At 32.7% G+C, this 15907-nt stretch overlaps 3 protein-coding genes and 1 pseudogene across 3 annotated transcripts; 3 read left to right on the forward strand and 1 right to left on the reverse strand.

Moving 5' to 3' along the window:
• The first annotated feature begins 1445 nt into the window (after positions 1-1445).
• LOC145601701 (flavonoid 3',5'-methyltransferase-like) lies at positions 1446-3211 on the forward strand. The gene is made up of 5 exons (XM_081657763.1): positions 1446-1502; positions 1687-1772; positions 2187-2331; positions 2428-2559; positions 2715-3211. Exons 1-5 carry the CDS (start codon positions 1446-1448, stop codon positions 3021-3023), a joined length of 729 nt encoding a protein of 242 aa, XP_081513889.1. The 3' UTR covers positions 3024-3211.
• On the reverse strand, positions 3049-3232 carry LOC145603323 (small nucleolar RNA U3; annotated as a pseudogene).
• A 4630-nt stretch (positions 3233-7862) lies between these two features.
• Positions 7863-10288, forward strand: LOC145600903 (flavonoid 3',5'-methyltransferase-like). The gene is made up of 5 exons (XM_081656767.1): positions 7863-8013; positions 8213-8298; positions 8898-9042; positions 9354-9485; positions 9847-10288. Exons 1-5 carry the CDS (start codon positions 7957-7959, stop codon positions 10156-10158), a joined length of 732 nt encoding a protein of 243 aa, XP_081512893.1. The 5' UTR covers positions 7863-7956; the 3' UTR covers positions 10159-10288.
• Positions 10289-11980: 1692 nt separating this feature from the next.
• LOC145601727 (flavonoid 3',5'-methyltransferase-like) lies at positions 11981-14596 on the forward strand. The gene is made up of 5 exons (XM_081657792.1): positions 11981-12065; positions 12155-12240; positions 13734-13878; positions 13976-14107; positions 14200-14596. The coding sequence occupies exons 1-5, from the start codon at positions 12003-12005 to the stop codon at positions 14512-14514; spliced, it is 741 nt and encodes a 246-aa protein (XP_081513918.1). The 5' UTR covers positions 11981-12002; the 3' UTR covers positions 14515-14596.
• Positions 14597-15907: the final 1311 nt, after the last annotated feature.

The following is a 15907-nucleotide window of genomic DNA, read 5'->3' on the forward strand; positions in this document are numbered from 1 at the left end:
CGGAAGTATTGCTCCATATCGAAGATGAAGTTATTGACTTCCTTTGAATCTCTCGTGCCATTAAAGGTTCGAGGTTTGGGAGGTTTAATCTTGGCACCTCCACTTCCCCCGAGCCCTCTCTGGGCACGCATTAGGGTGGCACATTTGTCTTGTGCTTCATCAGCAACGTTTTGCACGAAGTTAAGCTGCTCCGTTAACCCATCCACTGTTGCTGCAAGCCTCTCCATTTGTTCGGCTTGTTTTATCACAATATCCTCGAGCTTGGGCAACCTTTCTTCGAGCATCGCCCAATGTTCGGACTTGCCTTCAAGCCAAGCAAGTCGTTCCTCAATTGTATATTCATGCATCTCTCCTTCTTCTGCCATATCTGCGGCAAGCTCGGCTCTGATACCAACTGTCACGGTCCGAGTGTTTTGACACTGGATCGTGCGGCGCGCGCTTGTCTATTGACGACAAGGACGCAAGCCTAACTTAAGGGAGGTTCGTGAGCACACAGCAACACGGACCAAAGGTGTCTTAAAAGGGCACACGATGACAACGAGTGCGGAGTCGGGGCTTGTGACGGCCGATACTTCAAAGCGGGCACAAGCGGAACCGACGAGATGAAAGGGTATCTTGGGTCTCTTGGTTTGGTGGGGATGCTTTAAAACAAGGCAAGCACAATATCTATAAAGGCTTAAACAACACACAAGTCTTAAAGCAATAGCAACGGGGTAGGGAGCTTAGATTCAATAACCATTCGCTCCCTAAAGAGCTTTATATAGTATTACTAGAGAAATACAAGTGAACGTTGAAATGACAGTAACACAATAATTCTCCCTAGAGCCTAGAAAATAAAAAGAAAGACTTAAGAAACAATACATAAGGGAAAATACAAAGAAAATAAAGGAGAATACATAATTAAGAGGTTGGATTCTAACACGAAGCCATGGAGAACATAACTTCGCTATTAACCATGACACATCATAAAACCCAAAACCATCTAGTACTAAAAATAGTAGTAGATGTAAACATGTATGATATAAGTCATTTCTTTCTCTCTAATTCTCTATAACATCGTATTTTGTCCAATTTTCCCTCCGTCTCTATCATAAGAGTTGCTAGCCCAATGGTCAGCTAAATATATTTCTAATTGATCACTATTTTATAAAAATTATGATAGCTTAACCATACTCATTACAAAAAAAAAAAAAAAAAAAAAAAAAGGTACCAACTCTTATGACTCTATGTGATGAAAATATACGGTTGGTGGCTTAAGTCAACATAACGTTACATATAAAAACACTAAAGTTTTTGGCCTTTTTTTTCATGCAGAATAAGCTAACTTAATTTTGATACTTTTATGTACCTGCCTCAAAGAGAATCAAATAAACTACTTAAGGACAAGTTGGACAACTAAGCTAGTAGTATAACTTAGTGAAATCACACAAAACTAACCAAAAACAATGGACTTGGAGAAAATCAAGGAGAAGACTATTCTCTGCAGTAAAGCCCTTGAGGAGGTTAGTTATTCTTAACCAATGTCATTATTATTACAAAGTACTACCTTCTTCCGGATTAAGTTGTTACAATACGGAGTACTAGTTATTATCAACGTGACAATTGATTTGAATCAAGGGACGACGTAGAATTATTTGTTAAACTGAGATAATACAGGATATGATTTGTTATGAATTTTGTTGACAGTACATATTGGATACAAGTGCTTACCCCAATGAGCATGAGCAGCTGAAGGAGCTTAGAGATGCCACTGTACAGAAATACAAACATTTGTAATCTCATTTTTTTTTCCTCTTTTTCTCTATACTGTTTTACATAATTTTTAGGCTTATTGCTTCTTTATGTTGATATTATCTTGTTGAAAATTTCCCATGTGTGAAGTACTATTGTCCCACATCAGAAAAGTGGTAGAAAGATGACAAGTGTATTAAATTATTGGCTACATTCTACTAAATTTTTTGTTAAAAATGTAATTTTAAGATGAAACCTCATTTGACTTATTCAGAGTCTTTCGTTTTTTGCAACTCAATGCACCATGTTACGGGGCCAACTACACTTTGAGTCTCCGATACATATAGTGCACATAATGCCCGGGTCATACCATAGTATTTCTTAGTTTCAAGCCTAAATGACATGATTTCAAAATTAGAAATAACTTAGCAATGCTTTTTTTCTCTGCTTTCCAGGAGTATATTGAATACGAAAGCTGATGAAGCACAATTCATTTCAATGCTATTAAAACTAATGAATGCCAAAAACACCATAGAAATTGGAACTTTCACTGGCTACTCACTTCTTACTACTGCCTTGACTTTGCCCGTTGATGGCAAGGTAAACTTTTCATACATCCTCTCTATTAATTCAACCCTTTAGTCTCAAATTAGTATATTCTAAATGTAATAATAATGTTGTAATATATGATTGTAGATTCTAGCCATCGACCTCGATAGAGAAGCATATGAGGTTGGACTACCATTAATTAAAAAAGCAGGAGTTGAGCATAAAATCGACTTTATTCATGGAACTGCCCTGCCTGTAATACATGACCTAATAAGCAAGGTAACTTTACTAGTGATTGTTGTTTACTTATATGATCAATTTGTTTAATTCTTTTAAAAACATACAATTCTTTCATAATGGTATGTATATATGACTATTAATTCCGGACAAAGAAAGTACTTATATTTAACCCGAGATGTCACAAATGTGAATAGAGCAAAGAAGGGAGCTTTGATTTTGCCTATGTTGATGCGGACAAGGAAAACTACATCAACTACCATGAGCTATTGTTGAAACTTGTTAAGGTTGGAGGAGTAATTGCCTACGATAACACTCTTTGGTTTGGTTCGGTTTGCCTTCCAAACGATGATGAGATATTCAACAATGACCTAGTTATGAAGTATCTTAATGAACATGGTCGTGATGCATTACAGAAGTTGAATAGTTTCCTTGCCTCGGATACTCGAGTCGAGTCCACTCTTCTTTCAATCGGCGATGGCCTTACTCTTTGCCGGCGTAAGTGAAGAAAGCACAGTCGAAAAAAGTTGGAGCCTGTCAGAACACCGTGTTACATAGCGAACGATCCTCAACGGCGCACCAAGATCAATGGTAGCCATTACTCACGCTCTAGTACACGGTCATAGTTCATCCACCAAGCTTTGATTTCTGTGTATTTGTACTCAAGGATACAAAGGTACGAGCCTATAGAACAGATCCCGTCTAGTAAGGTCGTGCCTCATTGAATAATGAAGTTAATAAAGATATATTTCGTTATGTGTGTTACCAATATGGGAATGGACATATGTTAAACTGTAAATATCTTCTTGTTATGTCAATACTAGTTAATATGGAATGGACATATGTTTCGTGGTTTTTTTTTTTTTTTTTTTTTTTTTTTTTTTTTTTTTTTTTTTTTTTTTGTGACAAACCAACAAAGCATAAAGCAATAAAGACTTGTAAAAATCAACGTCCTTGGGGATCCCTTGTGACCAGTGGCGGAGCCAGAATTTTTACTCCGGGGGGACAAATTTTAGATGTTCAAAAATTTGACAAAAAAACTCAATAAAAAAATTGCTCACATAAATTTTTTAATATTTAATTATTTAAAATTTTATATGACAATCTTTCCTATATGGAAAAGAGAAGTTAAAAATTCCATAATAGGATTACATAACTCAGGAATAAATTCAAATCAGTTACTTTATTATAAAATAAAATACTTAGCCGACCTTCAAACAATTTGATTATAGATATGAAGGGGCTTGGGTAATAGGATTACATTCTAGAAATATAAACGCCACAATGAAGATTTTGATTACACTGTACCCCGTACATAAATAAATTTGGAAATTTAGTTACAAAGTATTAATAAATGGTAATCTATTAAAAAAATGAAATAGAATTTAGGCACACATAATAAAATAGATTATAAATTATGGAGGTGTATGTGTATTCGTTAATGAAATGTATGAACCAACTCATTGGTGATCAACAAATAGTAGTTAATCATTTTTTTTTTTTGAAGAAATAGTAGTTAATCAAATAATTAAACGAGAGTGGTAATGAACTTCATGTTATAATACTTTATATAAAATATAAAATGAAATCCAAATACATGGAATAAAGCAAGTATTAAATAAAATCCAAAAGAAAAAAGAAATCGAAAAAAAAAACTACAGTATTATTAAATGAAATCTCAAAAGTAAGCTCAAAAAAAAAAATGAAATCTCAAATTAAAATACGAAATGTGAGAGTTGGGGCTTGAACCTGGGTCAAAATAAGGATGGGTGACACCTATATTCACTCACTCTAACCACTAGACCATGTTCACTTTTGTGATACATTGCATATTTATATCTTTTTACTGCATCATAGCAAAAAAAAAAAAGAAAAAAAATCGAAAATGGGGGGACAGCTGTCCCCCCATGTTCTAACGTGGCTCCACCACTGCTTGTGACGTGGTTGGATTTAGTAGAAGACTTCTATCTTGCAAAAAGATGATTTACGCGTGCTTGACTTAGTTGTAAAGACGGCTAAAAAACAAAGAAAATAGCGCCTTAGCAAAGGAACTCTTGCTTAAAATGGAGCCGAAAGTTTGATGAAAGTAAGGAACTAGTGGCAAAAGATTGCAAAATAGTGTGAGCAAGACTTGGCACTCAACTTTATGAATAATCCCAGGGGCCTAAAGTCAAAAATTGAGATTCAAAATTCTCTTTGGAAGTCACTTGACCTTTTGACATGATATCTTCAGTGTATTTAACTACTCATACTTGAAAATAGAGCTGACAAACGTGTCGTGTCCTATCATTATCCTGTTCGAAAAATTGAAGTTAAATGTGATGGAAAGCCTCAACACTTACTCGACCCATTTATTAAACATGACATGTCTTGTTGACCCGTTTAATAAATCGTGTCACAAAACCTTAACACTAACTCATTTTATTCATATCCGGTTATTTTTTCATAAGTAGGTTGATTCGTGTTGACCTGTTTAATTAAACGTGTCTTAAACCTTTGACACTAATCTTATATTTTCGTGTCCGATTTGTGTCGTGTCATCTTTAACCAACTCCATTTTTTTTTTTTAAAAAAAAAAAAAAAGTGATGGTCCAATTAAGATCTAAGCCAATTGGATACTTATGGATCCGAGAGGCACCGACCCGTTATCCGTCCACTGACAAGAGCGGGAGGTTTTCGTTGCTCTGTGAAACCAGCCTCACGCGGTCCCCTCCACTTTAGGACCCATGAAGCTCAGGCTTTCGCCAAAGCTCCATGGATCAACTCTCAACTTGGACAGGGCAGGCCGGCAAATTGCCAGCCCAGGACCCGACCCAATTAGCTTGGCCCATGTTCCATCACGTTGTTACCCCCACTTGGGTTACAAGCTCACGCTACTGAGCTCGGTGAACAATAAGTGCTTTTTTCAACATATAAACAACGCATAAACATTACATTTTTTCGATGTGGGATTATGTAATCTCATTCCTTTGAATATTTTGGCTCTATTTTGTGCATGATTGTTTCTTCCATTTCTATTGAATTGTTGACAATAAATCACCTACATTTGATTCCTAACTATATTATATCCTAAATGTTGAGGATATCTTTCTTTAATTAGAAATACTTCTCTCATTTTGTGTTGTTTGTTTAAGTTTTATTTGCTAAACTATGATATATATATATATATATATATATATATATATATATATATATATATATATATATATATATATATATATATATATATATATATATATATATATATATATATATATATATATATATATATATATATATATATATATATATATATATATATATATATATATATATATATATATATATATATATATATATATAACTCTCTTGTATGCTTATAGATTGGGTATTGTCTAGTTCTTCATAATTGAATGCTGCGAAAAGTCACTAGATATGTATATACGTAATACTTGATAATCAGTCAACCATATTCCCTTACACTATGTTTGGATAGAGAAAAACGGAGTGAAAGGAAGAATTCATCATCCTTTATTTGAATAGCTAATGCAAGGAGGGAAAGGGAGGAAATTGGAAGGACCCTCTTTCCTTATCTTTCCTTTTTAATAAACTAAATTCTTCCATTATTAGAGAGATTTCGACGAAAAATGAAAGTAAGGTCACTTCTCCCTCCCCTCTTTCTCGATCTTTTCCTTCCCTTTCCCTTCACTATTGTTAATCAATTAAATATAGTGAAAAAGTTATCAAGCATATGTACCAGTATGCAAGGATACAATTTAGGATAAATAATCAACCTAATAAGAATATTACATTTACCTGACCAATGTAAAAAAAATGTAAAATACTTCCATCAAATACATTGCACATAGTACAAAATACAAATTAAGGATTTACAATTTACTACAATATTATCCCAAACACTTACACATCTCTATTTTTTCTTAGTTACTTTATCTACATTTTTCTTACACGTACTCACATTTTCATCAGTTTTTAATCTATGTATCCAAGTGAATGAGCAGGAAAAAAAAAAAAAAAAAAAGTAGATATAGAATATACAAAATGTTCTAAGACTTCTAACCAGATTTGTCAATTACTTTTTCTTCTATTTTTTCATTTGTTTTAATTAATAGTCAGTTACTTATAGCATAGCCCAAATCCACACCATTTTGGAATTACTAGTCAAATTGCAATATTAAGTTTCATTTAAAGTTGTTTGGTGTTGTTCAAATGTGTAATTTAAGTTTATTTCAAAATAAAAAAAAAAATGTCTTATTTAAGTTTATTTCTAAATTAAAATGTCTTATTTAAGTTTATTTCTAAATAAAAATGTCTAGTTTAAGTACGTTTATGCTTCAAGTCAAGTCTAGAGTCAAACAATTACAACAACTTCAAAAGCTGTCAAGAAAGAACTTTCAAGCATGAATATCGTACTCGCTAGTTTAAGTCCAGATGCCTAGCGTCGTCTTTTTGGACTTTCCAAATTATTATGGTTAAACTCTTTTTTCATTATATTTTTCACCCACAACTATTGGAAATAATTTACATGCATAATGCATTAATAGTCAACAACAAAATTGATGTAAATTACAAAAGACAGTGGTATATTTCTAGAAAATGAGATACTAGAATAGTTTCTTTGTTGTTCGTTGGATTTTACATGGGCGGATCTAATAAGAGGCATGAGTGACGTTTGTCCCACCCTACAGAATTATTGAAACATTATGATTGGAACAAAAAACTGAAGACATAATGAGACATGTAATATACGAAGTATTTCATATTTTCATTCAATTTCTAATATAATAATATAATGAGTTTAAATTGGGATTTAAATCTTGATGGAGCTAATATTATTACGGAGTAAGCGCATTCAAATGTTGTTGATTGTAGTTGTTTTGCTCATTGCTATAAATTTTAAACTACTTCCAAGTATAAAGCGGGTAAAATTACTCGTGTCATGTTCAATAACTTATCAATAATGGATATAATGTCCACCATAATTGACAAACAATTTTACCGTATTACTTAAAATTGCCATTTCAACAGCTTTGACTATGTATAGGCATAATAATAACATGACACAAAATTGAAATTCGTTTGTTATCATAAAGATATAAAAGTCCAATTTCAAAAAAAAAAACATGAATGTATGGCATATTTTATAGTTGGTGTTAGAATTGTCAAACTTTTACTACTACTCATTTGATAAATAAAGTAGTGGTCTTTGATGGTGGCTTAAATATTTTAATCGAAAACATTATTATTACGTAGTATTAATATAAGTCAATATTTCCTGGAATAACATAAATATCTTTTGGGCTTCTTATATAAATATAGCTTCAGGCCACAAAGAAAATCAAGCCACTTTTATACAAATCCTTTAATTTGCTTCTCTTTAATCCTTAATTAATTAAGAAAATAACACATAGTTAAACCAACCAGAGAAGCAAATAAGCAATGGATTTGAAGAAAATCAAGGAGTTCACCATTCTCAACAGCCCAGCTCTTGAAAAGGTTAGTTATTATAAGTAATTGAGATATTCCTGTTTTTATCGTTAATTATTTGTATTTTACAGCTTTGAAAAAAAAAATGAAATAAATGATATTTTTGCATTTTTTTTTTTTTTTTTTTTTGGTGAAAGAGAGGGGCAAGCCCCGAATATTTTTGCATTGATGTATGTATAACTTGGGGTTTGATTTGTTTTGTTGACAGTACATATTGGAAACAAGTGCATACCCTAATGAACATGAAGGATTGAAGGAAATTAGAGATGCCACTTTGGAGAAATACAAACACATGTACTCTTTCTCTCTATCTGTGAATTAACTCTATTTTTTTACGCACTCATAAAATACCCATTTATGTTTGCATTAACACTTTTACAGTTTTACTTGTCTCTTATTACACATTCGCAAATTTAATTTTTTTCATAATACAATGGAAATAATTTGTAGGTCAATTAAATTTTTTCCCCTTGTGGCTCATTTGGATCAAATTTATTTTATTTATAGCTCAATGCATGGAACAGGGGTCATAGGCATTGTGCACCTCTAAAACAGAGAAGAAAAAAATATTTTTGGACCAACATTTTGTTTTTATAAGTATTGTTGAGTGTTGACCAACATTTTGATTTTGCACAAAGATAAGAAAAAATATTAGACAAGAGACCCTCGTCGCAAAGGAAACTTCTAATGCATCAGAAACAAAATGACAAAAAAAAAAAGATTTTTTTGTTAAGGATCTTCTAATGTACACATCACTAGTATATACTATAGTATGTACACAATTTGCATTTTTCAAGCTTTGACATTAGCAAGATGTGATATTCATAAAAACAGATAAAAATAAAATAAAGGACTAGCTAATAGTTGTTACATTGGGTGTGGTACGTTTTCAGGAGCATTATGAATGCATCTGCAGATGAAGCACAATTCCTATCAATGTTGTTGAAGCTCATGAATGCCAAAAATACCTTAGAAATTGGTGTTTTTACTGGCTATTCACTTCTTACTACTGCACTCGCTCTTCCTGAAGATGGCAAAGTAAGTTTTTTTTTTTATCATCTAATACTAATGTTAACATATATTTCTAATTTATTTTGTAAATTTATTTATTTGAATGAACTCAAGTTAAAAGTTTAAAAGCGTCTTAACTACTAGTAATTTGTTGTAATTATACAAAATGCTACACGAAATTGTAATTAAACATGTTAGCTAAGGTTCATTTTCATTCCTTAAGAAAAAAGTACTATTTCGGTAATTCTTTATATGAATTCACCTACTCCATAATTGAATACTATAATTGGTTTTATTATTTTAACCCATAATAATTGATTTTGTAATTTTGATTACAGGTTATAGCAGTTGACCCGGACATGGAAGCATACAAGGTTGGATTACCAGCCATTCAAAAGGCCGGAGTTGAGCATAAAATTGAGTTTGTTGAAGGAAATGCCATGCCATTTTTAAATGATTTAATAAGCAAGGTATTCTATAATACTATAATACTCTATTTATATTATACACTTTCACTATTATATTGCACGAGTAAGAAATTTATACTTAAGACAAAATTCGTCATCATTTATAATTTCAAAATACAAGTATTAACTTTGCATAGTATTGCACACACCATAGCATAAATTCTAGTAAAAGGATCATAAGAAAGAATAAAAAGGCCCAATTGAATTTTTTAAAACCCAAATGCCAAACGAGTGAAACGATCCAAATTAACTTTTAAGAAACATTTTGTGACACAGGCCCATTCTAAAATGGTTTTTCATGTGACCAATAAAACTAGTGTTTATACTTCGTATTTTGTAACAATGATGAGTGTGAAAAATGCAGGGCAAGGAAGGGACCTTTGATTTTGCATTTGTTGATGCTGATAAGGAAAACTACATCAACTACCATGAGCCATTGCTAAAGCTTGTTAAGGTCGGAGGAGTGATCGCCTTCGACAACACTCTTTGGTTTGGCTCGGTCGCCTTGGCCGATGATGATGAAAAATTCAAGAGTGACCCAATTATGGGATACATTAAAAAACATGGACATGAAGCCATCAAAAAATTGAATAGCTTTCTTGCAAGTGACCCTCGAATTGAGTCGAGCCTTCTTTCGATTGGTGATGGTGTTACGCTTTGTAGGCGCAAGTACTAAAATTGAAACATATTTTACTTTCCATTGCAATGTTGTGTTCATTGATCAAAGTTGTACTAATAAAAGACTGAATACCATGTTACTATGTACGCTACAATTGTACAATCAATAAAATTGTTTTTTTTTAGTATTCAATTATCTTCCCTTTCTATGAATGATTTCCCTTAATATTGTTGAAATGAAAATTAATTCCCGTTTCGTATCGATTATAAAACAAATTTCCCTAATGTTGTCCACGTAGGATCGATTATAAAAGGTTTTTTTCTTTTATTTTGGTTTGGAAAACCGGTAACCTCATTAGCAGCTTTATATTAAAACTGCTAATAACATCAGCGGTTATAAGGGTCAGTAAAATTTTCTTATAAAAAGAAAGTAAAGAGACATGTTAAACCAGAAGTCAAGTCTCTTTGGATTCATCACCTTGTGAGCTTGTTATTTAGGAGAGCCTATTATGTACACCTGGGTGTATCGTACACCTGAGGTCATCTGCTCATTCAATCAACAAATGAGTAAAATTATTATTTGCTCATTTGTGAATTAAATGAGCAAATGACCTTGGGTGTACAGTATACCCGGGTATTTATAACAAATTCTAGTTATTTTATTAGTAAGAAAAGAGACCTAGTTGTGAACTTGTCATTTAATGACTATGAAAAGAGACCTAATGTCGTTAGCAATTTTAAGCTGTTAAAAAAATAGACATTGTTCGATGGACAATACTATGGGAAATTATTTTTACACTGATGCAATAAAGAATTTATTTTGGGGCCTTAACAATATTGTGGGAAATCGTTCTCTTTTTATTGTTTCGAACTAAGGCCCTGTTCTTTTCACCTTAAAAAAATAATATTAAGTAAAAATAATTTCAGTTCTATAAAAATAAGTTCAGTTCAGTAAAATTAATTTCAGTTCAGTAAAAATAATTCCAGTTCAGTAAAAATAAGTTCAGTTCAGTAAAATTCAGTTTTCTTAAAGAAGAATTATAATTGAAAATCAGTAAAAATAATTTCAGTTCAGTAAAAATAATTTAATTTCAGTAAAAATAATTTCAATTCAGTAAAAATAAGTTCAGTTCAGTAAAATTCAGTTTTCTTAAAGAAGAATTATAATTGAAAATTAGTAAAAATAATTTCAGTTCAGTAAAAATAATTTAATTTCAGTAAAAATAATTTCAATTCAGTAAAATTAAGTTCAGTTCAGTTTAAATAAGTTCAGTTCAGTAAAAATAATTTCAGTTCAGCAAAATTAAAGTGAATCAAACAGGGCCTAAGTCAAATGATTTCAGGTAGAATTTGAATAAAATATTTTTGATCTATATAATCAGATATGGATCAATTTTATCAGGTTTTATAACATGTTAAAGTAGTACCTTAAAATTTGGACTTCTCTATCAGGCTAACAAAATACTAGAAACTCATTATTTTGGGCTTGGGCTTGTCACGAGTCACCACCCATACGGCCATCTTATCCCACCTGTAACTATTTTAAAATTTTAAATGATGTTTCATCCATTTCACAATAATGTTTTTACTACCTTCGTTACTTAATATTTGCAACGATAATATGTAACGTAGGTACAATTTGGAATCTTTGACTTTTAAAAAATTGACTTTTAAAAAATAAAAGCTGAAATTTTTTACCAGTAGTTTATACATATATAGCACGAAAATAATTCGGGATTTATAATTTTATATACTCCGAGTCATTTCTAAGCTTCAATAACACGAAAACAATTGGGTTTTCATCTTTTAAGTTTCCGTGTTAGCTAATTAATCCAATATCAATATTACGAGTGATTGCCAAAAAACCAGAAATTATTAAGTTGCAAGATCAGCAAGGTTTTCATGGATTCAAATCACTCCATCGATAAGCCTAAAAACATCCTTAATAGCCCAGAACTTCTTCAGGTTTGCAAATGCTTATTTATTTATTTTTCATTCTAATTAATTGATGGGAATATTATAGTTTTTTAAGAAAATGTGATTTTTTTTTGCAGTATATATTGGAAACCAGTGCATACCCAAATGAGCATGAACAACTCAAGGAAATTCGACATGCTACTGTTGAAAAATATCCTCATTTGTATGTACTGCATTTTCTTTTGCCTCTCCTCAAAACTCAATATGATATACTCTCTTCGTTCTTTTTTGTTGTTCGCATTTGGAATCTTTTTGTCCTGAAACAGGAACAACAGAACAGAAAGTAGGGAGTACTAATGCTTGTATAATGTCAAGTTGTTATGGATGAATCTGAAATTTAATTTTGCTTCAAGTAAAGTAGAGTATTTTTTAGTTGAATTTAGGTTCTTGATACACTCCCTTGGCTAAAAATTGATGAATTTAATTCAATTTGTCAAGGTTATGTTATGCTCCTTTGTGTAAAGGCCTTCGTTGGTGCATATGTCGTTGACTTTCACGAATCACGATTAGTGAAGTGCTGAAGTCATTGTCGAATGTGATTGGTTTGGGAGTACGCTGAAGTTTTTTTTGGGGAAATTCCCAGTTTCTCGTGGTGAGAAACGATTTCTCATGGAACTTTTCATTATTGTGGGCTCCACAGTTGAATAAATCCACAGTTGAATAAAGTTATTGATTTATTTACGAAAATGCCATATTTTGTTTCTCACCATGAGAAACTGGGGCATCCTCGTTTTTTTGTGTGTGAAAACACATGCTTTTCCGAAAGTTTATATATGTGCCTCAGGGTTTAGTCTAATATCTGAAATCATTGGTTTAATGTTTCATTATGAGTTTCAAAGAGTTTACATAGGGAAAGAATTGAGGATACTCGCGTAGTTGTAAATTTGTAATGAAGCAAATAGGTTCATGTAAGATGTAACCCTTGTGTAATTATCAACAAAGGTTAGAAAATCCCTCACATTATGTAAGTTGGCAATAATAAAATGGATTAGATCAAATGGCTTATGTATGTGAAAAGTGCTTAAAGAAAAAAGGATTGGAATTGGGTATAATAAGGACAAACTAAATTCATACTCTGGTGCATGCAACCTTGCAAGGCATTTTTGAGAAGATTAAGATAGTTTCTTACTTGATTTAACCTCTATTCTCAATATCAACATGAGCAACTTTGCCTTCCCCTAATTCGCTTCATTTTTGTAAAGCTTAATTTGTTATTGTGTTTCATCGCCTTATGGTGCAAACACGAGCAACTCTGCCTACTTAATTCGCTTCCTTTTCTTCTTAGGAATTTGTTTTCTTTCCTCTGAGGATTACATTTGGTTTTGAAATCCATATAGGACAGCCTAGAATATCCCCAGCACTTATCTTCCGAATGCATGCCACACACTTATTGCTGACATTTTCCATCATTTTGAGTCTTGTTGGTTGATGCTTACTTGCTTAGTATATCGATTTGAGTCTTATTATGTTCTAGAAGTTCTCTTTGTGATTCTTCTTGTAGTAACATGGAGCGTGGTTCCTCAGTTGTAGGCAATGGTTACATCATTAACATAATAACATATACTAACTTCAAGCTATTCAAGAACGTTCCTGCTGATGAAGCACAACTTCTATCAATCATAAAATTAAAGGGTGCATAATTTTTCTGTTTTCTAGGTACACAATGAACGTTCCTGCTGATGAAGCACAACTTCTATCAATCATGTTAAAACTTATGAATGCCAAAAGGACATTGGAGATCGGTGTTTTTACTGGCTACTCGCTTCTTTCCACTGCCCTTGCTCTCCCTAATGATGGCAAGGTATAGCATTTTGGTTATATAATTTCCTTCCAGATAATTGTTATCTTTGTTTCTCCTTTCCAACTAAGAACTAATAAAATAAGCATCATTGTTGCAGGTTATAGCCATTGACGTAAACAGAGAAGCCTATGAGGTTGGACTACCTTTTATTAAGAAGGCAGGAGTTGAGCATAAGATTGATTTTGTTGAGGGAACTGCTGTGCAAATCTTGAATGATCTCCTAAACAATGTACGGTCCCATTTTTAGAATCGGAAATCATTTCATCTTATTTTAAGTGATTAAGAATGTGAACAAATTTAAAGATGTATCTAAATGTGCAGGGTCAAGAAGGGACATTTGATTTTGCATTTGTGGATGCTGATAAGAAAAACTACAAGAACTACCATGAAGTGTTGTTGAAACTCGTTAAAGTTGGAGGAGCCATTGCCTATGACAACACCCTTTGGTTTGGTTCCGTTGCATATTCTGAGGATGTTGAGTTTTTCGAAGATGGTGATCAGGACAACAAGTCTTTTAGACAAAGTGTTCGCAGGGATACAAAGGAATTGAATAGCTTTCTTGCAAGTGATGCTCGAGTTGAATCTGCCCTCATATCAATTGGAGATGGTGTTACTCTCTGCAGGAGAAAGAATTAGCTAGGAGTGATTTTGTAAACACTTTCTTTATGTTGATTATATAAATCAGATTTTCTGATATCTGAGTGTTATAGTGATGAGTTTATTTTCTGCACGTTTGGTAAAGTACATTGAGTCTGTATGTACTTAAGTGTTAGGATGGACACAAAATGTGATTCAAATGAAATAAGTTCACTGCTAACATTAAAATAGTGTCTAAGGTTCAGTTCTAAAAGACTAAAACCAACAGTCAGAATTGTTTTGCACAAAGATTTCGTGTGCTATTTCTGAGCCATCAACTGACTTCTATGCCTTGTGATGTTGAACTAATACTATAGATTTCATCCGATAATTTGCTCAACATGTATATACACTTACATGGTTTGCAGGTAGATGAAGGGGGCCAATTAATGACCTGATTAGCTAGATCTGATGCTTAAGGACGAGTTAAAGAATACTCTCCGATGTCTAAGTGAGTGTCTGAAAGAGCAGATATCAGCTGCAATAAACCTTGTATACGCGGGTAACTAATCTATGGCATGAGGCTGGAGCAGCCTCACAACTATGCCTCCTACATACTAGTGACAAGTGACATGACCTGTGAGGCCTCCGGATATTTTGAATTTAAGGACTAGTTAAGGCCAATCTAAATGGGTTGATCACGAGTAGCAGCAATTGCTGCTTTGAGTACACAAATATAGCATCCTGTATCTAGCTATCCCAGTAAAGTTTGATCACTTTCATGATGATGAAAGGGAATTTAAACTATAAGGCCGAGTCTAAGTAATAAGCTTAAAGGGGTACTTTCACTACAAGAATTATCATGAAATGTTGCTGCAACTCCTCAAAGTTGGGGGGTACTTGATATTCTAATAATATACAATGGTCTAAGTTATGAAATATAAACCAAGTGTGTTACGGATAATTACTATGAAACGGATGGAGCATTTAGTAAATTATTTTTTATGTGGAATCGACTCCGGACCTGTTCATATTTACTAAACTGAGCTGAACTGAACTGAGCTGATTGGAGCTGAACTGAACTGAATAGAACTGAAATGAATATTTTATGAGAGAAGGAAATTAGGAGCTGAACTGAACTGAACTGATTGAAGCTGAACTGAACTGATTAGAGCTGAACTGAACTGAACTGAAATTAAGCTGAAGTGAACAGACCCTCCGACTACTTTCCTATGACATCTACTCAGACTTACTCTACTACGAGTACTATGACATCTACGTATAATTAACTAAGACGATTAATTTAAAAATATACAAGTATAAATTACTAATATGGGGCTTAATAAGAATCCAATGGTTGAGATGTCACCCTAACTGTGTTGTAAGACTTTGTGTCTGGTTTGGAGGGACACTGATTCCTGCTAAAATATTGTCTATTTGTCTTGCACATTGT

This window comes from Chenopodium album, chromosome 21, assembly GCF_948465745.1.
Source record: "Chenopodium album chromosome 21, dcCheAlbu1.1, whole genome shotgun sequence".
NCBI lineage: Eukaryota > Viridiplantae > Streptophyta > Magnoliopsida > Caryophyllales > Amaranthaceae > Chenopodium > Chenopodium album.